General features: G+C 49.9%; 1 protein-coding gene across 2 annotated transcripts in view; it reads right to left on the bottom strand.

Annotated features, from left to right (window-relative positions):
• ALPK3 (alpha kinase 3) overlaps positions 1-17,544 on the bottom strand; it is a 58,261-nt gene extending 40,717 nt beyond the window's left edge. The window contains exons 1-3 of one of the 2 annotated variants that reach the window (XM_017502292.2): positions 16,651-17,544; positions 10,928-10,966; positions 7,066-7,187 (exon numbers count right to left, since the gene is read on the bottom strand). In XM_017502292.2, the coding sequence (XP_017357781.1) occupies positions 7,066-7,187; positions 10,928-10,966; positions 16,651-16,793 (304 nt within the window). In that variant the 5' untranslated portion in view covers positions 16,794-17,544. The remainder of the gene's footprint in view (positions 1-7,065; positions 7,188-10,927; positions 10,967-16,650) is intronic. The other variant, XM_017502293.2, reaches the window with a different exon arrangement.
• Positions 17,545-25,837: the final 8,293 nt, after the last annotated feature.

Below are 25,837 nucleotides of genomic sequence, written 5' to 3'. Positions count from 1 at the left end.
CAATTGCTAACATTAGTGAAGACTTACTGTGTGCCAGATACTGAGCTAAATACTTCTCATGTATTATCTCATCTAATCCTCACAAGACCCCTGTGAGGAAGGTACTAATCTCCAATTTAAGGATGAGGAAATCCCAGCTCATGAAATTAAAGCTCTTGTCCAAAGTTATATAGCTGGCAAGCAGAAGCCAGAATTGAAATCCCTCTCTTCTATAACACAGGCTAATATTTTAAATCCTATTTTACACAAAAGGAAAATGAGGCTCAGAGAAGCTAAGTAACTTGCCTAGGGTCACACAGCTGGCACATGACAAAGCCCTAGGTTTCCTTTTCCTTTTTCCAGTACTCTTTCCACCGGGGATTCTGGGATCAATATATGAGTTTTTGCTCCCAACAGTCATTATATTAGACTCACTTCTCTAAAAAAAGTTTCTTTAGGAACATGGTCCTGTTTCAAAAGACTCAATCCCTTTGTCCAACCTACCCACTGCTGATGCTTCCTCCTTCCAGCCCAATATGAACATGTGCACCCACATGCGCGCGCGCACACACACACACACACACACACACACACACCCCAACATAGAATCTACAACAGAGTTGAGGAGAGTAGAGGAGGGAAGCCCCTGTGCTGCAGAGAGTGGGCTGCTTCAAGAAAGACAGCAGCACTCTGGCGAGAGGGGCCCCTCGGGGAGACAGAGCTAGCAGAGGCCCACTATCTCCCCATAAGCCTATGTGAGTGGGAAGAACCCCAGGGCCTTGCCTCTCTTCTCTGTTCCCCCAAGGGCTTCCATCACAGGTCAGCCAGCAGGAGCACTGGCACGGATGGATGAAGTTCTGACCACCAGGAAAACATCACCTCTGCCTGGCAGGGCCTCAGTGGGCTGACTCATCCTAGCCTTGTTTAGGAAATGCTATCAGCAGTGAGGAAGGAAGAGTGCACGTGTGGTCAGTCTGGAGACAAGCCAGGAGCAGAACAGCAGCCTCACACAGAGGCCAGTCTCACCCAGAGATCCATCCACCTTCCACCTCTCCGGACTAGAGAGCTCCCCGTTTCTAGCCCTGATTCTTTAGCTCGCAGAGCATTCGGCATTGCTCCTCCTCTCCTCCCTCCCTTCTCCTACAGTCTGCGTGTTCTCCTTGCTAATTGGAAAAGGCTTGTTTGAGGTGTATTGTGGTGATCATAGACACCTCGTTCCTAGCATGCTACATAAAGCTCAGGTAAGCTGGGATTCTGAATGTATGTGAGGATGAGTGGGGGCAGGAGAGGAGAAGATCAACAATGGACTAAGGTGTGGATATCAGAGACAGAGCCCCAGAAACCTTCCAGCCTCCACTGGCAGTGTTGTAGATCTCAGCACAGTAGGGGCTATGATATACAACCATATATCATAAAATAAATGTCTGAGGAGCCCTGCCTGGTCATCATGAGACGTGGCAGAAAAGGTTGCTCCTTTGGATTAGGCTTGAAACAGGGAACCACTTACCCCCATGGTGATATTTGGAGTATTCAATAAAATACCCCGTGATTCTATAAATCAGACTCATGTCTGGCATCTCCATCTTGCTCTCAGAGTCCATGGCTACAAAGAACAGGATGGAAAAAGGAGAGGAGGGAGAGCCATCCCTGATACCTGCACCTCTCAAGTGGTCCCAGATACCCACTGCAGCTCCGTTACCCGGGTACCAAAGCTGCGGCTGAAATGGCAATGTGGGAAGGGGAAAAGGGACTGATTTTGGCATCGGCACAGTCGAGCTTCACTGTGGTCATCTGATACATACTGAGCATCTTTGTGCCAGCTCTGGAGAGGCATGATGTGTCAGGTGTGTGCCTTGTCCTTGTAGATGTCACGATCTGGTTGGAGACAGAGATGTGTAAACAAAAAAACTATGTGGTGGAGGATGGAGCAAGAGCTCTCCTGGAAACACTGGAGATGACCTCCCAGAGGGCAAGGCCCTTGAAAGATGAGAAGGGGGCCGGGCGCGGTGGCTCACGCCTGTAATCCCAGCACTTTGGGAGGCCAAGGCGGGTGGATCACAAGGTCAAGAGATAGAGACCATCCTGGCCAACATGATGAAACCCCATCTCTACTAAAAATACAAAAAAAAAATTAGCTGAGTGTGGTGGTGCATGCCTGTAGTCCCAGCTGCTTGGGAGGCTGAGGCAGGAGAATTGCTTGAACCCGGGAGGCGGAGGTTGCAGTGAGCCGAGGTCGCGCCACTGCACTCCAGCCTGGCGCCTAGTGATGGAGTGAGACTCTATCTCAAAAAAAAAGAAAGATGAGAAGGAATTTGCAAGGCAGAAAAAGAGTAGGTTTCTAGGTAAAAAGGCAGAATGAATATCCCATCTGCCTTCACACCTTCCCTCAAGCTCACTAAACTGCACTGAAAATACTTTTTAATCAACATAAACAAAAGCACAAAGATGAAGAGAACAAGCAAGGAGAGTAACAGGAGCAACACAATTTTGAAAGTTAGAGAGCAGATGGACAAGTGGAAACTGACTTAGCAGATGCCAGACAGCTCAACCCTAAGCTGGCAGTGGAGAAAACTGAGAAATATCCTTTCACACCAGAAAATCCCCACGGGGAATAAGAATTGGCAATTTGGTACCTCTGGAACGGGGAGAAAGAGGAAAGAGGAAGAGTTAAAAGGTGCTTCAAAAACAGACAGCGGGAACCCTTCACCCATTCTGTCTCACTGGATGACTGCTCCTTCCCCACCACGGCCAAAGGTGAGGTTTATTATTTGGAAATGTAAAAGTCTGTCCTGAGAGTAAGCCAGCATAATTGAGGGCACGACTATTCTATGGAAAATAGAAAAACATAATAACCATATATCATAAAATAAATGTCTTATGCTGAGAGCCCACCCAGCCCTCTAGCCTGCATAAGTCTCAGGAAACCTTTCACTAGGCAACCTAGCTAGTCCAAGAAGAGGAACTAAAGAAACTTACTTGGTAGTTCCCAACAGTGGCTACCTAGGTCACCCTACAGTGAACAGCCCAGTTTTCAGGCCCCTCCTCCTTGCCCAGAACCTTCTATCAGCTGTTAAGTCCCCTACTCTTGCTTATTAGCTGACAGCCAAAGATTTCTAGATATGGAAGGAGAGCCTGTAATAGAAGATTAAGAAAAAAAAAAAGCAAGACAGAAGAAAAACTACGCAAGGAAAAGGAAACGTTTAGAAAACCATCATCAATTAGAGTCTCAAAAAGGACAAAAATTAAAACTCTTGGAAATTAAAAATTCAGTAGAAGAATTGAAAGATAAAACTGAGGAAATCTCCCAGAAAGTAGAGCGAACGACAGATAGATGACAGGGGAATAAAGGATAAGAAAGTAAAAGTCCATGTCCAGGGGAACAGCTATCCAAACAAGAGTTCATAAAGTATGAAGACAGAAAACAGGAGGATAAAATCAAATTCCCAGAACTAAAGGCTCTCCACGTCTGACTGAAAGCATCTAAGCATGTTCCAGGGTGAAGAGACCCGTATCAAAATACATCATTATGAAATATCAGAACACTCTTACAAGCTTCCAGAGAGAAAAACTGGTCACATGCAAGGAGTTAGGATCAAGCCGTTTTCTCACTCTGAAAAGCAACAGTGGAAGCAAAAAGATAATGGAACAATGTCTTAAATTCTGAAGGAAAATTATTTTCATCTTACAATTTTATACCCAGCCAAATTCCTGAGAAAAAGCAAAGTAGAAAAAAAGAGGCCAGGCATAGCGGCTCATGCCTACTATAATCCCAGTACTTTGGGAGGCCAAGGTGGGAGGATTGCTTGAGCCCAGTAGTTTGAGACCAGCCTGGCAACATTGTGGGACTTAGTCTCTACCACGTACACACACACACACACACACACACACACACACACCCTAAGCTGGGTGTGATGAAATACACCTGTGGTCCCAGCTACCCGGGAGCCTGAGGTAAGAGGATCACTTCAGCCTGGGAGGTCAAGGCTGCAGTGATCTGTGTCATCCAGCCTAGACGACAGGGGAAACCCTGCCTCAAACAAAACAGAAAACATTTTCAGACGCAAGGAATCCGTCTGCTTCACATGTACTCTTTCTAGAAAGCTACCAAAACAAGAATGTAAATAAAGAAAAAGAATGAACACAAAAAGCAGGAAACCTATCACAGAAGAGACATGAAGGGAATCTAAGGATGGCCATTGTGAACCAGATGCAGAGAGATACTGAGGCATACTGGAGCAGAGGGACTCAAAGGAGAGCGAGTTCTAGACCTCGCCATCACCAGGCCCTCAGCTGCTGCACTGTCTTCAGGGCCTGATGAAAATACTGGGGCAGTATTCAATCAAGCCGAAAAGTAAACCAAGAAAGGAAGACGTGAGATCCAAGAAGCTGAATTAAACCAGCTTTTAAGCAAAGGGAAGACCAGCATCACAGCTGTATATCAGGCCCTAAAAGGCTAGCAGTTCAGATAAAAGAATAATGAAGAGCTCCAAGAGGGATACCTCCAATCCAAATAACTGCCAGATTACTGACATCATTCACATTGCAGAATATTGTATTAAGAGGCTATTAGGAGGTATAAGAAAAATTAGCAACAGACAGCAAAAAAAGAAACAGATGAAAAACTATGGAGAGTGCTGACATTAGGAAAAACAAAAGAAAAAAATATAAGCATAGCAAACTACAATGTTCAGTTATGAAAAATACTGCCTAGGCATAATAAGGTAAACAGTAAATGTTGATTTAAGCAAAAATTACGATACAACTGAAGCAGGATAGGTAGTCAAGGAAGTAACCATGTCCTCAGGGTATGGTAACCATCGGGGCCATTCGGTCAACACAATAAGCCCCAGCATGAGCATTGCAAAGTTCATTCAAGCAAAGCTATCTCCAGTATGGAATTTCCCATGCAGACAGCAGGGGCATTTTGATTCTACCTGTCCTCAAACTCAGCCTCAGCTCATTGTAATAGTAAAACACGCAGCCCTGGGTGGAGAGTTAAGATGCATGGCTCATTAGCAGGGGTGTGATGGCACACACCTGTGGTCCCAGCTACTCATGATGTATGAACAAGTATGTACAGCTACTGCGCATGTGCACCCAGAGGACCATCCAGAACATGCTTACTAGTAAGTAACACCTCTTCCTACCTCCTCATGAATAATCATGTAAGACTCACAGAAAGGGAGTCTCTCCCCCTAGGTGCCAGTCTTTGCTGTCTCATCCTCATGAGAAACCGTGCTGAATTTTCTCTCTCAGGTGTCCTGTGTATTCTGCACCTAACTTTTACGGTATTCTTTTTCCTTTGCAATAAATTGTTCTATCTCCTTTGCTGTGCGTCTCTTGTTTAAATTATTTTAAACTAAGAAGACAAGAACCAAGTTTCCACAACAGCCATCAACATAACTATATGAAGAAGGTAAGTTTAGGGAAACAGAGAAAATGATGGTATAATACAGAACATCTAAACCTGGAGAATTTCACGTATTCCTCAGCATTATGGAAATGTATACATGCCAGAAGAAACAGCTATAAGCTGAAAACAGTTGCTTCTGGGAAGACAACTTGAGAGGAATGAACTGCTGTATTTTGAAATATGCCTTTTAGTGTAACTTGAGGTCTTAAATTATGTGCATATATTAATTTGACAAAGTAAAATTTAGTTTTCTTTAAAAAGAAGGATTAAGGACTTTCTAAATTGAGAAAATAGTATGTGCAAAAGCATGAAACTGTGAAAGAACTGAGTTTTTCTAGGAAACTGTTAGTGCCACAGTAACACAGGAGATGCAGGTGGGAAGCAGCAAGCAGCATCCGATGCTGGAGAACGGAAACAGTGTCTCCCCTACCAGTGCTGCGGACTTTGGCAATGCATCAGCCTCTTTCAGCTTCCTCCTTGGTAAAATTTGACTGAAAATAGCACTTACTTCACAGGGATTTGTAAGAATTCAATGACAGTGGAATCAGGCAACTTGTGAAATTCATCATGCCATACAAAGGGAAGGGATGCAGGCCCTTCTCTATGTCCTTTGGAGCAGAGAGTGTTCTCAGTCTGCAGCTCAGAGGGTTGAGTAAGGGTGAGAACTGCCCAAGTGAGAAGCTGTTTTCTGGCTGGGGTAAACAAGTCCTCGAGAATTAGGGAATGTCACAGCTGGAAACCACCAATGCCTTTGACTTATAGAAACAACAGGCTCTCCAGAGGGAGCCTGGACCTGGGACCTGCTGGCTGCACAGCTGGGAGGGGTGGGTACCCCTTTGTGGGTCCTGCAGGCCCTGAGGCAGGTCAGACTGGAGTCTCTACTGGGTGGTCTGGGTGAGAGGCAATGCCTGGAACCACCCCCCCAGCGCTCCCACCCACTATCCTCCCCTTCCAAGGGAGTATCACTCTGCTTCCCCTTCTACCAAATGGTTGCTTCAAATTCCACCACAGAGCTCAGTGAAATGCAAATAGTAGTCATGAGTTTCTAACACTTACATGGCACTTACTGTCTGTCAGGTACTACTACAAATGCTTTGCATGTATTAACTCATTCAATATCAAATAACCCTACGAAGTGCATCATATCATCATCCCCACTTTACAGATGAGGCAGATGAAAGGTTATGGAACCTGCTCAGTGACATCATTGGAAAGGGGATGAGCCAGGACTGCAAGCCAGGCACTCTGCCTCCAGGGTCTGCAGTCAGAATCACCACATGCAATTCCCCACTCAGGCTTGAAACTCCCAAGCCTCAAATTATTCAACTATAACATGGGGACACTCAGGGAGATGGCCTCAAAGATCTCTTTCCATTGGAGTATTTTTTTCTTGCAACAAATATCCATTAGTCATTATGTATGAGGGTCAGGAGCCTTCACTGAGGATTGGTTCTGAAGAAGAGTAGGGTATACATGAGGCTCCAGAATGGGAGGAGCCAGGGACACCAGCCCTCATAGGGAGGTTAAACTGGAGAGAAAGCTCAGAAAGCAAATGTCACCTCACACCGTTTTATGCGCACAGCCCGCCACGCCACCATGCCCATCCTCACGGCCCCCTTGGACCCTGCTCTGTGTAGAGGCCCTGGCATGGCGCATACAGGCAGCCTTCTTACCTGTGACAATGCAGGTGAACCTGACGTCACTGTCCTCGGACACAGCCCGGGACTTGAGTGTGGTCTCGAACAGCGGCTGGGTCTCCTCTGTGAGCTGAGCAATGATGGAGCAGAAGGTGCTCCTAGGAAAGGCAAAGAGCTATTCAGAGGTGCCCTTCCCCACAACATACAGCACAGCCTGGCCTTGCCCAAGGCAGCTTCCATCTTACCATGTCTGTCCATCTTCCTGTGGCCAGAGCTCCAGTGCCCAGGCAAGTCTTTCTTCAAGGCAGCCTGTGCCTCTTGGCCAGGCTGGGGCCAGGTATCAAGGGGTTGAATGGAATTCTGGCCCAGACCCATTACAAGAGGCAAGCCACTGACGATGGGCCAGGCTCCGAGCATGGCAGGCTACTAGCGCAAGCGTCCCATCCCCTCGCTATTTGGAGGGACCTTACTTCACCCTCCACCTTTCATCTCCAGGGACATTGGTGCATGGGGAGACATACACATAAGTACATCAAGCCTCAGAGATGGAGCCCCCAGCATAGCAGAGCCTCCATTCGTGCCAAGAGGGGAAGGCCAGCCAACCCTCCGTGATTCCAGGTCCTAAGAGCACAGGAGTCTCTCCTAGAGCTTGGGCTCAGAAGAAAAGCTCCTACATTTGTGAGTGCGGACCCACAATGGACAAAGAATAAGCTGGCCAAGGTCAGGGGTCCAGACCCAAAGGGGGACTCTCATTCAGAAGGGTATTGGAAAGGAGAGACCCAGCCGAAATGGGGCTGGGAAGCAGCCTTGGAAAGCCAGCTGTGGCTCCCCTGCTTCATCCCGGATACACGTGCTGAAGGGAAGCACGGCTGGCTGCTCCAGCACCGGCCAGCAGGAGTGCCAAACCACAAACAGACCCACCCCTGCCAATGCCAGAGTTCCGTTCCCTTCTCCAGTCCCGGTCCACCTCCCAGGTTCCAGGAGCATCCGTAAGCGCTGAGTCCAGACCAAACTCACCAACCACGCTCAGGGCTTACAGTCTTCTCCTTCCTGGGCCCAGGAAACGAACCACCATGCCAAACCCTCTCAAGGGCCAGCAGAGACACAGTGCGTTCTCAGGTGTGAAGCGCCACCACAAAGCCAGGTTGTGTGGTGCACAAGCCGTGCCCAGCCCTCCTCTCCCTCCCCAGGCACACACCCCCTTGTGAGCAGCAGAGAGGACTGTGAGGGGCAAAGTGAAGACTGTGTTGAGAAAGACACATCATTCAAAGGTGCCTTTCCCTGTGCCTCGGAGGAAGGGATGGTCACACAAGGGCAATGTTTGTCTGTCCATGGCCTCTCTGCCAGGGGCCAGGAGAGTCTGCGGAAGCAGAAGCAAACAGGATCTAGAAACCTACACACTTTGTGGGGAGGAGTTCCACATTCGATTTATCTTTTCTGTGAACATTTTTCTAGACTTGAGTTTGAGGACCGCAGAGAGTATCTGGAATCAAGTCTGGACTAACAGGGGTCCCGCCATGGCTTCACCACAGGAATGCAGACACCTGGGCATTCATGGAGTTGACAAGGGCCCTCCCCAACAAAGATCACCCCAAAAGGGGATCCCAGTCTCTCACGTTCCTTAACATTTGAGCTGGATCTGCAGTTAGACATATTCTATAACACTCCCTACAACGTTCCCTCGCCTGACCCTCATCTGTGCAATAAGCTTCTTTTCCACTCAGAAACAGAGGGTCCTTCAGGGCCTGCGCTATCAGTTCCCTGAACACTCAGGAAACGTTACATCTGAAAATGTTTCTTGCTGCTATCATACTAACGGCAGTTTCTGATTTGGGGAAGCATGAAATCTCAACCAACAGTTTCTAGAAACCACCAGGCTAAACATAATCCTACTTCTAGGATTCTGTAATTAATTCAAACCATCCCTAATTATGTCCTCCCTGCATAATTTGAATCCTATCTCATCCATGACCTTGAGCCGCCCGGATCCAGTATTCAGCTTAGGCCCCTGGTATGAAGCCACTCGGACAAGCCTAAGGAAATCATTTCGGCTACCGGATAAGTGAGAAAACAGGGAAACTGTGCTTTAAGAAAATTTACAGAGACAAATGCTCATGCTAGATATTGAACAACGGGTAGTTATTTTATTTCATTACTCTCTTTGAATGGAAAAGAACATAACTTCTCAAACTTTCCACATTAGGTCCTAAGCTATATTAGAAAAAAATGTTTATATTAGAAAACAAGTAACTGCTGACAGCTGTGGCTAGATGAAAGCCCTCTCTTTAGGGAAGTGGGTTTGGGGTACATTTGGAGGCACGGGGAGAGTCACTGTATATACTCTCGTGTACTGCTGAATGTCACACAGCTTCTCGTTGCCACAAGCTTTCTGTCCCCATCCTCCCAACCACTGGAATGCAGGATGACTCTGCGTGTGCTGCGCCCAATCCTCTGGAAAGCCAGGAAGTCTACACATCTGGAAATGGCCTTGTCCAATCCTGACAAGTCCTTCCAACTCCATGACTTCATAAGGATATCACAGACTAATCATGCACCTCTACAGAACACCAGAGTGATTGGTTTCATGATGTTCAGTGGAACCTAACCTTGTTCTTAGGTTAGGTTTGTTTGCCCAGGTCCTCTCCTTTCAACGTTTACCACACTCCACTTGGAATTAGTTGTGATATCCTCAGTTCCACCCATGAGCCACACAGAACAAAGTCTCCCGAGTGTTCATCCCCATCGAGGATCACGGACACAGGAGGTGCTAATCACATCTGTAAACACTGGTCATTCAGAAACCAGTTAGCTATTCAGAAATCTTTCTCTGTGTAAAGAAACTGTACTTAACTCTCCCAAATCTATCGGAGTCTGGGATGATGCCCAAGTGGTGGAAAGTAGCCAGGAAACGTTCCCGTTTGGATTGTAACAGTCAGTTCAGCCAAGGGTAACGAGCTCTCCTCAGCTCAGGAGGCAAGAAGACAGTCATTCAACCAGCAAACCCGGACCGCGAGCCTGCTCAGGCCTTGCCCTGGCTCTGCAGCAGATTCAGAGAATAAGCTACACAGGAATATACTAACGTGGCATTCTCTGACTTGACAGAGTTCATGGTCTTCAGGGATGGGGAGGAACCAAAAGAAAGGGAAATTCAGAGACACAGGAGGTAAAAGGAGAACTTAAATGACTGCAGAAAAAAGTTTAAAAGGCAGTTGTCATGGTTAGAAGATAGGCATCACGGCATCACACCTAGATGTGTGGTCACAAAAAACATGGAAACCTAGAATTGGGACCAGACACAGTGGCTTATGCCTGTAATCCCAGCACTTTAGGAAGCTGAGGCAGGAGGATTCCTTGAAGCCAGGAATTCAAGACCAGGGAACACAGTGAGACCCTAGCCAGGCATCATGGTGCATGCCTGTAGTCCCCACTACTCAGAAGGCTGAGGCAGGAGGATCCCTTGAGCCCAGCAGTTCGAGGCTGCAGGGAGCCATTGCACTCCAGCCTGGGCAACATGACAGAGCAAGACCCTGTCTCTAAGAAATAAAAAACCTAGGGTGGTGAAGAGGTGGGCCATATGACAGGATGGGTGGCTCCCTGTTCTGTTCCCGTGGTGTTTCCTAGGGGCACAGAGACATCATTGCAGGCATCTCAGGGACCCCTGCCCATATTTCTATGCCTGAGATCCTGTGCCCATCTCCAGTGGCCCATGCAAGCATCAACTCTGGCCCCTGTGAGAGCCATGTTCACCTGAGTGCCTTCTTACGCCCGCCCCACCTGCCCTCCAGCTCTCCCTCACCCCATGCAGCTTGGTTAGTGCACAAGCAGTCACTCAGTGGCCCCTCAATGCCCGGACCCAAGAGAAAAGCAGTCAGAGAAATGTAGTGCAATATGCATTTACCTTCCAGCGCTGGGGAGAGACAACCGGCCGCTTGATAAGCTAAGCAAAAACAGCAAATGGAATCATTAGGCCAGAAAAGCAAGAAGGAAGTAGGCGAAACCAACAGTCGCAAACTATTAATTGGCCGCCATCTGGGGCCAGAAGCCTTTCTATTAAAAGGGACCAGCTGTCTTAGTTGGCCTGCTCCATCTAGCAAGTGGCCTGACCACCAGACACCAATGTATCTGCAACCAAGAACTTATTAAATGCAGCAGAGACCAGGGAAATGGTTAGGCAGGAAGGAGGCCCCTTGGGGCTGTGCTTGACGAAGGCGTGTCCCACGCACTTGGGTCACTGCCCCCAGGAGGGAGGCTTACAGCTGCGTGGCATGCTTCCCCACCCCACAGCACGCCAGCTGGAGGGCAGCTCCTGCTTCAATTCTTGGCCTTTGGGAGAAAAGAGCCCCATTCCTGGAAATCCCGATAGGCTAGGAGAGAGAGACAGGTGGCTTGGAGAACACCCATCATTAATATGTTAAAGTACGGTTGAAGGGGCCACGCAAGGCAAACCAGCTGGGAGAGTGAAAAAGAAAAAAACAAAGTAGTTAATTCAGCAGGAGCTGGGAGGCATCCAGCTCCACGGTCCACACAGGCGCATTCTGCCTGAGGCCCAGATCTCTCCTGTCTGGGGCAGCTAGGAAAGGCCACTGCGTAGGGCACTGGGATGAGGACCCACACAGGACCGCCCCTTAGTGGAGCTCCAGCCCACTTGCTATGAACCAACTGTTCCCTCTCCCTCCTCCTTTCCTGACACAAAAATCTCCCCGGGGGCCTGGATCCCAGCTCCTTGAGAGATGTCAGGGTCACCCCATCCACACTCACTCCCTGCAGCAGTCCCTACCATGAGAAGAGCTCTCCCTTCCTTATCAGTGGCCCAGCCTGTCCAATGGCGCTCACGGTCCACACCTCTAACCACAAGAAAGCTCTGAGGATCCCATCTCTTCATAACCACAAAACCAAACCCATCCTTTTCCCTAAAACCTGGCTTCGCCCCTAACGCCAGGCACCTGGGTTTGTAGATACCCCCAGCGTTCTCCCAATCTCCGAAGCTCAGAACCTGCCATCTTGGACTACTTCTCCTCCATCCCCAAATCCAGTCCCTCCACAATTCTTGGCTCTTCTTTCCCCCTTTCTCCCTAATCTTGTTACACTACAATCTAGACCCTCATGGCTCCACATTTGCTGACCACCTCAACCCCTTCTCCTTAACCCCTCCTATAACGCACTTCTCCAGCAAAATGCTGCAGTCCTCCAGTGTAGAGGACACGAGTCTCCAATCCTTGACTGGGCGGGTAGGGCCCTCCCTGATCTACTCACACTCCGCAGTCCCTCTACTTCCCAATGCTCAGGTGCCCCCGCAGCCAGGCCTGTCCCTTATTGGCATGAACAAGTCCTTCCCAGCCCCTGAGGCTTCCCCTTTGTCCACCCTGTTTGGAAGGCCCTCCCTCCCTCCTCCCGCTCAACTAAATCCTGCCCATCCAGCCTTCAAACCTAGATCTCGTAGATTCTGTGGCTCTTAGCACAGTGCTGCACAGACAATGGGTATTTAACCGCTGTTCTACAGAAGGGAGAGAGAGGAAGAAAAAGAAAAAGAAAAAAGGAAAGTGGCGTGGCGGGGGCCGGGGGAGGGAGAGAGGGCGGGGAGGGAAAGGCATTTTTCAAGCAGGAAGCGTCCTGCCCCCCAGAGGGAGCTGCTGCTCCAGAAAAGATGGAAAGGCGCATGCTAGAGTGCAGCTGCCTCTGCCCAGAGCTCTCAGAATCCTCTGGAGGCTGCGTGGGCAGAGCCTCCCATGGTGCCAAGACACGGGCTCACTCCATCCTTTCCTGACCATAAATTTCCTTTGTCCCTCTCCTTTAGGATTGGGAGATTTCTTCTTCTTTGGGTCTGGACTTCTTCCCTGGGAAGGAGAGGGGGAGAGTTAGCTTTCTAATTTAGAGAGGAAAATGGCAAGTTCCACCTGCGAGAGCCCAGAAGTGAGCTGGGACAGAGGACCCCTCCCCGAGCTCTGCTGCTCCTGGACCAACCTCCTGCTCTCTCTAGGCCTCGCCCTTTACATCGTGAGTCAGGTCAGAAGGAACCCTGGGCCAGTGGAGGCGCCTGGTCTCCAGAAGGGGGGAGACCCGCCTGTGCCCTGCTGACTGGGCCACAGCTAGGCTCAGGGCTGTCACGCCGGTGGGGAAGCTCCCCATTTACTGCCTCTGAGGGGGCGCCGAATGAGAAGCATCAAATGTTGAGGCAGAAAGGCTTTAAAGAGTTCTTCATGCCACCCTTCATCTCTCAAAATGGGAATTAATACATAAGCAGAATAGGGAAAAAAAAAAAAAAAAAGGTTGGGGGAGGGTTGGAATTCAGGGCCCGGGAAAAAAAGGTCTCCTCGTAAAGGAGTGAGGTTGGGACTGAGTGCAGAGGCTCATGCCTGAAACCCCAGCACTTTGAGGGGCTGAGGGAAGAGGATCCATCGCTTGAGCCCAGGAGTTCAAGGTTGACCTCAGTGATACAGCAAGACCCCATCCTTATAAAAAATAAATAATTAAAAACTAAACTTGGCCGGCTCATACCTGTAATCCTACACTTTGGGAGGCCAAGGCGGGCAGGTCACCTGAGGTCAGGAGTTCAAGACCAGCCTGACCAACAGGGTGAAATCCCGTCTCTACTAAGAACACAAAAATTAGCTGGGCACCGTGGCAGGCGTCTGTAATCCCAGAGTACTCGGGAGGCTACCTGGGAGGCTGAGGCAGGAGAATTGCTTAAATCCAGGAGGCGGAGGTTGCAGCAGTGAGCAGAGATCACACCACTGTACTCCAGCCTGGGCGACAGAGCGAGGCTCCATCTCAAAAAGAAAAAAAAAAAAAAAACTAAACTTAAAAAATAAATACATAAAAGAGCGAAGTAGGCTAGAGAAAACCAGAACTGACCACGGAAGCTGGGGGCCTCCATTCCTCCTGACTTTCATCTATTCCGGGACATAAAAGGTCCTAGGACAATCCTGGCCAGACACCTCAGGTTCCCTAAAAGCCCTGCACAGCCTGGCTGACCCACGCTGAACAGCAGCATTTGTTTCAAAGCTGGATGTAGTAACATCATAGATTCTGTGACTTCTGAGCCCACCTGGACCAAGAATTCAGGGGCAGGGGCTTCTGGAACTTCTGAGTGTCCGTAGAAGCTAATGAATCATAACCTCCTCTACCCAGTTGTAGCCCCTTAACTTCGCTAGCCTACCCGCATCTCGCTGTCCCATAGGGATAAGGTCCCAGGTGCCGGTGACGAGGGGCTGGGCCTACAGTTTGGTGGGACTATCAGCATGTTGGGCCTCTGACCCCAGTGGGCACTGGAAATATTCTTGCACAGACATGGATTGGAAACCCTTTCAGAGCTGTGGGGTAGAGAGAGGTGCATGAAGAGATAGGCTCTGGGCCCTCCACCAAGGCCTGTGGTGTCCACCAGCTCAGCGGTCCATCAGCTCCCCGGGCAGCCCTCCTCCCAGGGGCCCATGAGAATGATGCCTGAAGAGCTCCATAACAGACCCGTGTGAAGGTAAACCCAGAAGATGTTGGAGCCAAGAGTGAGTGGGGATAGAGCTTGCCATTCGGTCAGGACTCTGGCATAGTCAGGGCTCAGCTGGGCTGGAACCAATATAGCTGGCAAAATTCTCAAGGGACTGTGCTTCTCCCTGTCTCTAGAGAGCCCTCCCCACCCACACAAGCAGTGAGGCAGTTCTGAGGGACAGCCAACAGTGTCAGGTCTCCCTCCAACACAGGTCAGCCCTTGCTAGAGAAGTGGGAATTGCCTCACCCTCTCCACTCCCCACTGCAGCCCCAGTCACATTCTCCCCATTTTGGCCAAAGGCTTTTCCAGAGACCAGATAAATCTGGCTGTCCTTGTCTCTCAGAACCTCTAGGGGTCTGTGGCTAGCTGGCAGGAGCAGTAAAAAGCTCTGCAGGGGCAAAACACAGCCCAAAGTCCAAAGCTGTCTCCCACTCCTCCTGTCCTGCCCCTCCAGGTACCTGATGAAAGAAACTCCTTTTAAGAACATTCCCATTTAGGTCCAAAGGGACTTAAGCCAGCCACCTCTATCCCACCTGCAGCTCTCAGGCTGGCACAAGCTTTACGGCCGTGAGGTGTACAACTAACAAACATTTATCTACCATACAACTGCTCAGCCAGGTAGCAGCACTGTTCCATTCTCCAGCCCTTTTCCTAAGAGCCCAGGTCCCCTGCCCTCCCCATTCTGACAGATTTTCAAGGTACACTTTCCTCCCTTCCTCCATTGCTGCTGTCTCCAAGAAGGACCCCACTTCTGCCTCTTCTGTTTGCTCCACTGGTATTGACAACGGCCAAACACAGGAGGCAAAGCCTAGAGAAGTCACTGTGAGAAGTGTGAGGCTCCCACAGGGAGTCAGCCTCTCTAGGGACTGGAATAAATGTCCAAATTTCATCCCGGTTTATCTGTAGAGCCAGGAGTAGGAAAAAGGGGTATTCTTTCCTGGCAGCCTGGGGCCTTGTTGAGTCTGACTCAGTCACTAACATCAGTCCTCAGCTCTGCCACAGACATGTGACACCATTTGACGAGTTTTATGCAGAAACCGGTTCCAGTTACATTTGAACTTTCCCAACTCCAAGGTCAACAGGACTCAGCCAATTCACGAGGAAGTGCCCAGGACTTTTCCTGAACGTCCTTGATGCCTGTTTTTATGCTGCTTTAGGAATGGAGAACAAGAGGTCTCTGGACAGCCTCTTGGAGGAATGGCTATGTTCTGCATAATACACACGCCAAGTTCTCAGGCTATGAAACCACCACTATCTCAACACAAGTCCCCTTGGAAAATAGACTCCAGAAATGGAGGGAAATTGAGCTGCCCACAGGGAGCAGGAAGTGCCTGTCTCCATGGCAATGCATGTGTCCATGTGTGTCTGTGTGCCTTTGATTGCCTGTATGTGTGTCTGTTGTCTTTGTGTCTTTCTATCTGTGGGTGGCCTGGCTCCTAAAACATAGCTTCCACACCTCTTTAACTCTTGGAAGACCAGCGAAGGGTTCATCAGTTCCACACCTCCCTTGGCATTTCAATTCCCCACACTGGACAGGGCACGTGGCTCCCTCAGAGCTCCAAGTCCTGAATTCCCAGCGTCCCCAGACAGTACCTCTCCCCACCCCACATCTCACCAGCCCCCACTCAGGTCCGGCGAAGACCCAAGTCCTGGGCCCGGAGGAGGAACCTTATTTACAAAGGTTTGTTTCTCCCTGGGGACCCTCCCCACCCTGAGCTAAGCAGCCCCCACTCTGGGCAGCCCCCCAGCACCCCTTCCCTGTCCCCACCAGTGCTCTCCCCTCCCTTTATGCCAGGGAGGAATTTCAGCCACTCTGGCTTTCCTTATCGCTAGCTGTGGAATCCCAAACCAGGGAGCAGCCGGGTAGGGGCGGGGAGGTAAGGAAAGCCTTCAGGCCCCAGTGAGATCTCCCCAAGTGGAGCCTTTGTCCTCTCTTGAGCCTGGCATTGCCAGAGGCCTGAAGCCTGTGGATCGTGAGGGGTCTCAAGGGGCCGTGAAGGCCACTCCAGCCCAGCCACGTCCCCAGGCCCTGGGCCTTGGGGCCGAGAGAGCTCGAGGGCGCAGGCCCAGCCCAGGCCTCCAGGGGCCAGGCCGCCCTTCCGGGGGCGCGGGACCACCCTGCCCCTCGGTCCACTCACCTGGTCTCGGGCCGCACGCTGAGCAGGTAGCTGCGGCTGGCCGGGCTGGGGATCCACACCGGGCCGTCGTCCTCGCCGTCGCCCGCGGACCCCGACCGCCCGCCCGCGCCCCAGCCTCGGTTGGGGGCCCTCCGCGACCCCATGACGCCGCCCTCCCCGACCACCGGCCCGCACCCGCCGCCGCCTCGCCCTCCTTCCCGGCCCCGGCCTCCCGGCCCCTGCCCGCCGCCGCCGCTCCCGCCCGCGGCTGACGCGCGCCCCTATTTATAGCCGGTGGCCGTCGTCACCTGCTGCTGTCCCTCCCCCGGCCCGGGCAGCGCGGCTCCGGGACGCCGGGGGGCGCCGGGCCCCAAGTGCGCGCCCCCGGGCCGGTCCGTGTCCGCCGCCTCGGCGGGCCTGGTGTCGGCGGCGGCGCCCCGTCGGGCGAGGCCCTGCACACGGAGACCGGGACAGGCCCCTGCGTGGCGCTCCCAGGACCCGGCTCCCCGCCGGCCGTCCTCCGCTGCTCCTGTCCCGTGTTGCAAACGAAGGGTCCGCGAGGCCTGGCCGGGGCCAGGGAGCCAGGTCAACCGCCGGTCAGCTGGGGCCAGATGGCGGGAGGCCGAGGAGCCGCAGAACCGGCCCTCTTCCCGGCACCAGCCCCGACTGACCCTCGCCGCGCCGCGCCTCGCCTCGCCGGTGGCTGTTGGTCCAGCACGCAGACGAGCCCGGCCACCTCCATTAGAGGCCCTGGGAGGCGGGAACCCCTCGGGGTCTCTCTCTCCTGTCTGCCCCCTCACCCCCAGTGGCTAGCATAGATTAGGGGGTCAATTAACACTTCTAGAATAACTGAACCTCCTTCTTCACTCCTTCGGCCTCCATTTCTCAGCACCAGAGGGGGAAATGGGCTGAGTCCTGATGCCCAGAAAAATCATCATGCAACAGTTTCCGAGAACTAGTGCCAAGCACGGCCGAAACCTGGTCTAAATATTGGAAATGCCCACAGACTTTTATCCATCCTTCCTTCTCCTATTTTCCTGAAAGCATCCAGAAAGTACCTGAAGCTCGCTGGCTGTAATTGTTGGACGTGGGAGCAAAGGAGTCTAACCCCTCTGCTTTCCAAGCTGCACCCACCCCACTCCTTTTGGAAACGACTTTCCCCTCCTCTGTATGGTTCCAATGGCAACTACCTTGTCCCCAGATGATCCCACTCCTGGCTTCAGTTGACTGGCATGAAACTCAAGCCAGGCTATTCATGGTACCCCATCTCCCTGACTATAGACCCTGGTTGTGCCAATAACGTTCTCTAAAACATTTTTAACTGGAATTGGAAAAGAAAACCAGACCCTCTTTGGTGGAAAACTGAGCTGTGAGGCCCCAGCTGTCAGCAGCCCCCTGTTTCCTGCTGTGTGGAATAAGCCAGTTTACAGTGGCGAATAAGAAGTCTGCACAGACAGAAGCAGAGATGAAGGGCACAGGGTCCTGCTGGCTTTCAGGTGCCCTTGTTCAGGTGTTCCTGCGGTCCGGCTTTGTCCCTGGCCTTCCTGCAGGTTGGCAGTTCAAATTTTCCTTGGAATCTGTGTACCAAAGAAGTTCTCCCTTTGCTCAAGCTATTTCCAATGTAGGCTTCTGTTGGGAGAAGCATCCTGACCAATATTAAAGTGTTCTCTCCTATGGTCCCCAATTCATCTCCTCATCACATGTCCCCATTCATTCTTGCTCTTGACTCTCTGGAGGTGCACAGAATCTTCAGTCATCTACAGGGTAGTCCTTCAAATATTTGAAAACCCACTTGAAGTTTTGGTTCATTTGTGTAAATCGTGTATGCTGGTTCAAGCAGCAGAGAGAAAAAGGCGTGGGTGGGAAAGCATGAGAACACCCGTGTTTCAGGTTAGGGCATGGGTGCTAGAGGCAGGGTCACAGGATCTCTGCCTGTAAAAAGCTCACAGTCTAATAGGTGGGACAGGCAACATACCATGCAGGGGAAAACATACAATTCTAAAACTATGTATAGGGGAGCACCAATGTTTAGAGAAAAGAGTTGTTCTACCTGGATTAGGACAGTTTTACAAGTGTGGGAAGTAGAAAAGTTCCTTTTTAAAGTTTCCTTTCTTGCTAAAGAATAAGTGTGCTAATAACTTTGTTACGCCCTATCCTATGTAGCTATTAGACATGCCATGCTTACAGGCATGTAGTACATTCTACGTCCTTGTACTTTAAACAAGATATCTGTGTTGGATGTACTCACAGGCATGTCCCAGCTCTCCATGCTTTTACCTGTTTAGAAAAGTTTTAAATTATTAACCAGTCGGGGTTTAGTTTAGATTGTAAAGTCTGGCTCCAGCCAACGGAGATCAGACACAGCAGTAAGGACAACCCCAAATGTGTAAGGGATAAATTTGTCTGTTTTCCTTTGTTCGTTGTGCTCTTGGGCAAGCTGGCTAGCAAGAGTACCTTTCCTGCATTCCAGGAAGTAAAAACTGCATTGCTGAAAGGTCCTTTGTCTCAGTGCTAATTTTTCTTTGCAGCACTGCGCATCTATGTCCAACCACAAGGAAGAAGGTAAAGCTTGAGAAGGATTTTGTAAATTACATAGATGCTCACCAAGTGTACTGCAATGGGTGAGAGGCAGGAGGCACCGAATATTCCAGATAGAGGGAACAGTATGTATAAAGATATGGGGGTATGAAACAGGCGTGTGCATGTCACTTGAGTACGAAATAGAGAGGATGACGAGGCAGGGGCTAGGGCCTTGGGACCTTACCTAGCACTCTGGGGACTCTGGACTTCCTTTCCAGGCCATTTCCCCTATGACAGTGGATATGGTGCCACTAGTTACCCACTCCATCTTACCAATTTCCTTTTGAAAATGTGGCCCCTGCAGAGGTGAGACCATAGCAACCTACAACTAAATTAGCACCTAAATTAGTGTGGGTCTGGGTTCCAGACATGGTTAACAACTTTCCCGACTGACAGCCAAATTATTTCACTGACTCAAGTTTTCATGGAGCCTGTGAGTTTTCAACAAGCAACCCCTGTTCATCAGTCTTCCCCACTCCTAAAGTCTTATTATCCTACATACATAATCTTACCTTTTTGGTTTAAGTTAAAGCTCATCTTCCTATTCTTACACTTCCTTTCCACATTGTCTAGATCTTTTTAAATTCTGCCCATCATCTAGTGCTAACCTACAAGTTAATCTATCCTTCCCAGCATTTTTTTAAGAGAAAAAAAAAGTGGCTTTTTTTCTCACTATGTTGCCCAGGCTGGTCTTGAACTCCTGAGCTCAGGCGAGCCTGCTGCCTCAGCCTCCAAAAGTGTTGGGATTACAGGCATGAGCCACCACGTCTGGCCAATATTTGGAGCCCAGCTTCCTGCTCTCTGCAAATTTAACAAGCAGACTTTCTCTGTCTTCAACCAAGTTCGTGATAGGGGCCGAGCTGAGTAAGGAATGTCAAGGCACTCAGGGTTGGAGAGGTCAATAATGTCTTCCTCTCCAAGCTCACAGTCTAACAAGAGAAAGAGGACGTGGAGAGTTGTGTGCATCCCAATCAAATACCCACCACTAGAACCTCCTTGTCTAACAAGGACTAGGCTAGGAGTCCAGAGGCTGAGCAGCTGTGTGACCTTGGCCAAATGTTTTGCCATCCCTGAGGTTTAGCTTTCTCTTCTGTAAAATGGAGTGGGGCATTCCATTTATGATCCTGAAGGTCACAGCTGTTCATTCAGCAAGTATTTATTAACTATTATGTGAGGCATGATGCCAGGTGCTGAGGGTAGAGAGATGAATAAGTTATAGTCTCTGCCCTCAAGAACGTCTCAAGCCTGAAGAGAGGACAATTAAAACAGAATCATTACAAATCCTGTGATAGAGGTTTGTACATGGTGCTGAAACAGCACAGAGGAGCACGTGCCTTGGTTCTGCATTAGGAAGTAACAGTGGCCAGGCAAAGTGGCTCACACATGTAATCCCAGCACTTTGGGAGGCCAAGGCAGGAGGATTGCTTGAGTCTGGGAGTTTGAGACCAGCCTGGGCAAGAAAGTGAGATCCCATCTCCACAAAAAAATTAAAAATTAGCTGGCCACACATCTGTGGTCCTAGCTACTCAGGAGGCTGAGGTGGGAGGACGTGAGCCCAGGAGGTGGAGGCTGCAGCGAGCTGTGATTGCACCACTGAACCCCAATCTGGTGACAGAGCGAGACCCTGTCTCAAACAAACAAAGCAAACAACGCAGCACAAGGCAGTCAGTGTTTGCCATGTACTGAAGAAGCACTGTAGGAATTTGTTATTGGTGCCAGGATCCCTTCTCTCATTATTTTGAACTTCCTGGGGCCCCAGAATAAACTGGGTCCTTGTAGTAGGAAAATCTTGGGCCTGTTTTTGTGTTAGTGAACACACGGCAACAAAGGAAGCTGCCCCCTGTTAGAGAATGGCGGAATCTCCGAGGACACTCAGGCCCAACTAGGCCAGCCCCTCTCAACAAGGTCTGAATGATTTTGAACATGCCTTCTATTTTAACTTAGTTCTGTCCCTTCCCCCTCCTACCCAGCCCCCTCTCTTCCAGGGCTAACAAAACTCAAAGGGGACAGTCCACCCTCCTTTGAAGCACTGGCCATGCCATGCGTTACCCAATCCTTAACCCCAATATTATTAGCCATCAGGACACCATTCCACATTCCCCTTGACCATCCACCTGAACTGATGAAAACCAATGGTCACCTCACATGGAGTGCACCCACAGTGGGTTCTGGTCGCCTACCATCATCCTAGCCTCTCTGATGACAGCCAACACCCTGGCAGAGGTCCAATGACCTTGTCTTCACAAAGAACTTCACCCTCACTTCCCTTTCACATCTCAAACACCCACCACTTGAACCTTGTCACCGGGAATTTTTCTACCCCTAAAATGTCAGCTCCCCTGTAGCCTCTATGCTCTTGAACTCCTTCCTGGCTCCAACCCCTCCTCATCCCTATACACACATGAACACAGTGCAAAGTGGACAATAACTTCAACTACACCTTCTTTAGGGAACTCATTGCACTTGCCCTTGGCCCTCTGCTAAGTTTACCTGGCAAGTTCCTAACCTGGAATTGGGTTGTGGGCTTTCTGTTCCAGGGTTGGCCAACATTTCTGGTTTCCAGCCTAAGTCCAGGCTCGGGAAGCTTGGCAATCCTTTTACATTCTCCCAAGCTGACCTTTTCCTTTCCCTCCAGCAACTATTCCAAAAAAGATTACAATCTCCTTTTGCCTTCCTCACTTGCAGTGGTCAACTGTTTCTTCAAAGTACAGAGAAAGTGAGACCACTGGGCAAGGACATCTACTTTAAGGAGGACAGGTTGTCTGTATCACCCGTGGTCACACTAACCTCTGCTGCCTATGTTTTCTTCCTTTCCAAGCCTCTCAAACTGCCGGCCTTCTCAGCAGCCTTACTCTAAAAGCTCTCTGCCTCCCCTGCCAGGCCTCCTTCCCTCTCCCCACTGCCTGAGGATGATCAAATGTTTGCTTATCTCTAAAATGTTTACCCTTTTTTTTGTTGAAACAGGGTCACCCAGGGTCACTCACTCGTCACCCAGACTGGAAGTGCAGTAGTGTGATCATGGCTCACTGCGGCCTTGACCTCCTGGGCTCAAGTGATCCTCCCCCTCAGCCTCCCAAAGTGCTAGGACTATAGGCACACACCACCACACCCAGCTAATTTTTTTTCTTAAATTTTTTGAAGAAACAGTGTCTCCCAATATTGCTCAACCTGGTCTCCAACTCCTGGGCTCAAGCGATCCCCCTGCCTCGGACTCCCAAAGTGCTGGGATTACAGGTATAAGCTACCACGCCCTATCAGCCCCATCCTCACTTTACTACCAAACTTCTCCAAAGAGCCCAAGAGGAGCCAGCCACAATATCAAGCAATAATGGGTTAACAGAACTGGGTTATGAAGTTGCAAACATTAGTCTCCTGAACAAGGTGGAAGCAACCCAATGACCAGAGCTGAAACATAAGGTCAGAGCCAGCCCACCCAATGGCAGTGGCCAGATGCCAGTCCCTGAGGATTAACATGGAGCACCCAGGAGCCAGAGTTGGTCCCTAGGCCTGGGACAGAGAGAGACTAAGGGGAGACACATGTGGTCCTATCTATGTGGAGGAGAGGAAATGGGCGGCAGGGACTGATCCCAGTTGGCAGGAAGGGCCATCATTAAGTACTCCCTATACCTCTGTCCCCTTCCTGCCACTGCAGGGCCTCAGCACTGTCTAGACAACCCTGGTGGAGGGGCCCTAGCCTGTGCCTGCACGTTTCCAAGGAGTGGGAATGTGCTACTCCCCCAAGCAGCCCATTTCATTTTCAGGCAGATTTTCCTTTTGTCCTGAGTCAAATTCTGCTCTGGAGCCACACAGAAGTCGAGACGCCTTTTTGATATGAGAGCCCTGCAAAGATGTGAAAATACTGATCATGAAATATCTCTTTTCTTGATGAAGCATTAAGTTCCTTCAACCACTCCTTGAACGAAATGGCCCTGAGAGCCTCAGGCCATGCCAGATGTTCCTCTCTGGATGCAGCCACTTTGCCAATGCTTACCTCAAACTACTGTCCCATGAATGGTCACACTTCCCACGTGAGCTTTTGAGGACAAAGTAGAGTACAGTGACCATCACCTTCATTCTGGTCAGAAGACTTCCAAGGTCTTATTTTGCCTCTCTAGCACTCATGTGGACTCGTGCTGAGGTGCCCTTTCCACAAGCTGTGACACAGGTCAGGGGTCACTGAAAACTTGCTTATGAAGCATCAGTGGCTTGCACGCCAGTCCTCAAAGCTCCTCAAACCACATCTCAATGCGTGTCATTAACAGCATCGTAAATTAATCAAATACCTATCCAACTCCTCCAGTTTCCTCTATTTTTCCTTCTCTTGATTCCACTCATTCTAAAGTCTTAGCTCTGAGTTCAACAAAGCCCAGTTCTTTCTGCTGATCCTGCCCTCCCATGGGAACTCACTGCCTTGTGCTGCAAGCGCCCCTTCCTGCCAGCTGGTCTGCAGGGCTCTTTGCGGCTTGTCTCACCTCCCTCCAAGAGCTGCCACAGCTCCCAGCTCAGGCAGCTGAGCCTCTGTTCCAAAAGGGTGGACACTCCAGGTCCTGCCGCTCTGGGATGAGCTGGCCACTCTGGCATGCTTCTATCCAGGGACTGGAGAGCTGTGTGGCCACAGCTGCGCTTGGGTAAATGGACACCAATTAAAGGATTACTGGCAATGAGAAGTCACTCCCGATTCTCATTTGATTGGAAAGGGAATTTGGGACTCAAGGATAGAGCTGCCACAGCCAAGTGTCTTCCCCAGCCCGCCTGCTCCGATTCCATGCAGGACAAATCTAGGCATGTCCCAAAATAAAGCCATCATTAGATAAGAGGGTGTGTGGTCAGGAGCCAACAATTAGTCTGTTGGGCCCAGGATATAAACTCCACATCTTCAAGGGAACCTAGAAAAGACTCTTCCCAGCCCAGGCCTCTCCCGGTCTTCTCCCAAGGTTAAACTGCAGGTATTGATCGACTTACCACCTATGCAACTTACGACCATTTGACTTTACGACCACAATCGCTAGCCACGACTGCTCCGCGTCTGGCAGCGCAAACGTTGCCCAGCTGGGCGTACGACAGTGCGGACCAGCTTCCGGCAGCACTACCGTCTCTGCGTGCACCGTTTCACCTGTACATAGAGCCTACTCAGCTTACGACCAAGTCGTGTTACGACTGGACTTCTGGTCCCAATCGTGGTCGTAAGTCGAGCACTAGCTGTAGTCTTTTTCCTCGCTTTCAAGTCTTTGCCTTTTTCCAAGGAACTCTTTGAATCTCAGTCCTCCTTTTCCTCAACAGCTATATCTTCTCATTCCTTAAAAAAATGTTAATACTGGCCGGGCGTGGTGGCTCACACCTGTAATCCTAGCACTTTGAGAGGCCAAGGCAGGTGGATCATCTGAGGTCAGGAGTTCAAGACCAGCCTGGCCAACATGGCAAAACCTCATCTCTACCCAAAATACAAAAATCAGCCAACTGTGGTGGTGGGAGCCTGTAATTTCAGCTACTCGGGAGGCTGAGACAGGAGAATTGCTTGAACCCGGGTGGTAGAGGTTGCAGTGAGCCGAGATCACACCACTTCACACCATCCTGGACGACAGAGTGAGATTCTGTCTCAAAATAAATAAATGAATACAAATTTTAAAATGTAATACTTCCGGGGAACTGCTGCCACAATTGCTGCTCACCCAAAGGCTGCCGTTGACAAATCAAGGCACTATCTCCCTTTTGAGTTCACCAGCACCACTTCTATCTCTCCCTGTCTTAAAAATGCACTGTTTCCAGGTTCTAAACTCTCGTCTGTTCAAATTATTCTGCCTGCTCCTCCACAAATTTCTATTCCTTTTCCCACCATCACCTCCCCACCCAACTTCCATTTCTTCTCCTTTTCCCCATTTTAAAATCATATCAAAACCCTTCCTCCACAGGCAAAGAACTTTTTTTTTGAGACAGAATTTCACTCTTGTTGCCTAAGCTGGAATGCAATGGTGCGATCTTGGCCCACTCCAACCTCCACCCTCAAGGTTCAAGTGATTTTCCTGTCTCAACTTCCCAAATAGCTGAGATTATAGGTGCGAGCCACCACGTCCGACTAATTTTTTGTATTTTTAGTAGAAATGGGGTTTCACCATGTTAGCCAGGCTGGTCTCCAACTCCTGACCTCAGGTGATCTGCCCACCTCGGCCTACCAAAATGCTGGGATTACAGTCATGAGCCACCATACCACCATACCCAGCCAAAGGGCTTCTTAGAAAGCAGCACCTATCCTCTTCTTCAGATACCAAGAATATTCAGCCCTGTTATGCACAATGGATCTTAGGGGAAAATTCTAAGCAAATTGTTTTATGGACTAAAAAGCCCACAGAAAAGTAGGGATTATGTGTGTCCCCTGTACTGTAATTGAAAGGGGAGACCTAGAATCAGCAGGGCTTCCAAGTTTAATGAATGCCAGATTGAAGAGGAGCTTAATCACTCTCTTCAAACATCAAATGCATCATCTAGTATCCCCATTTTCATACAGAAGTGAGGCAAAGCCCACAGGATTAAATCTGAGATCTGATAGGTCTGTACTTGATTTCAGCCAAAAGGCCAAGAAGCAAAGTGATTCAGTAGATCTGGATGAACACTCTACGTATTATCCCACACC

Source organism: Cebus imitator, unplaced genomic scaffold (genome assembly GCF_001604975.1).
Source record: "Cebus imitator isolate Cc_AM_T3 unplaced genomic scaffold, Cebus_imitator-1.0 Scaffold295, whole genome shotgun sequence".
NCBI lineage: Eukaryota > Metazoa > Chordata > Mammalia > Primates > Cebidae > Cebus > Cebus imitator.
The sequence above is the reverse complement of the archived record's forward strand: the minus strand, read 5'-3'. Positions and strand labels throughout refer to the sequence as shown.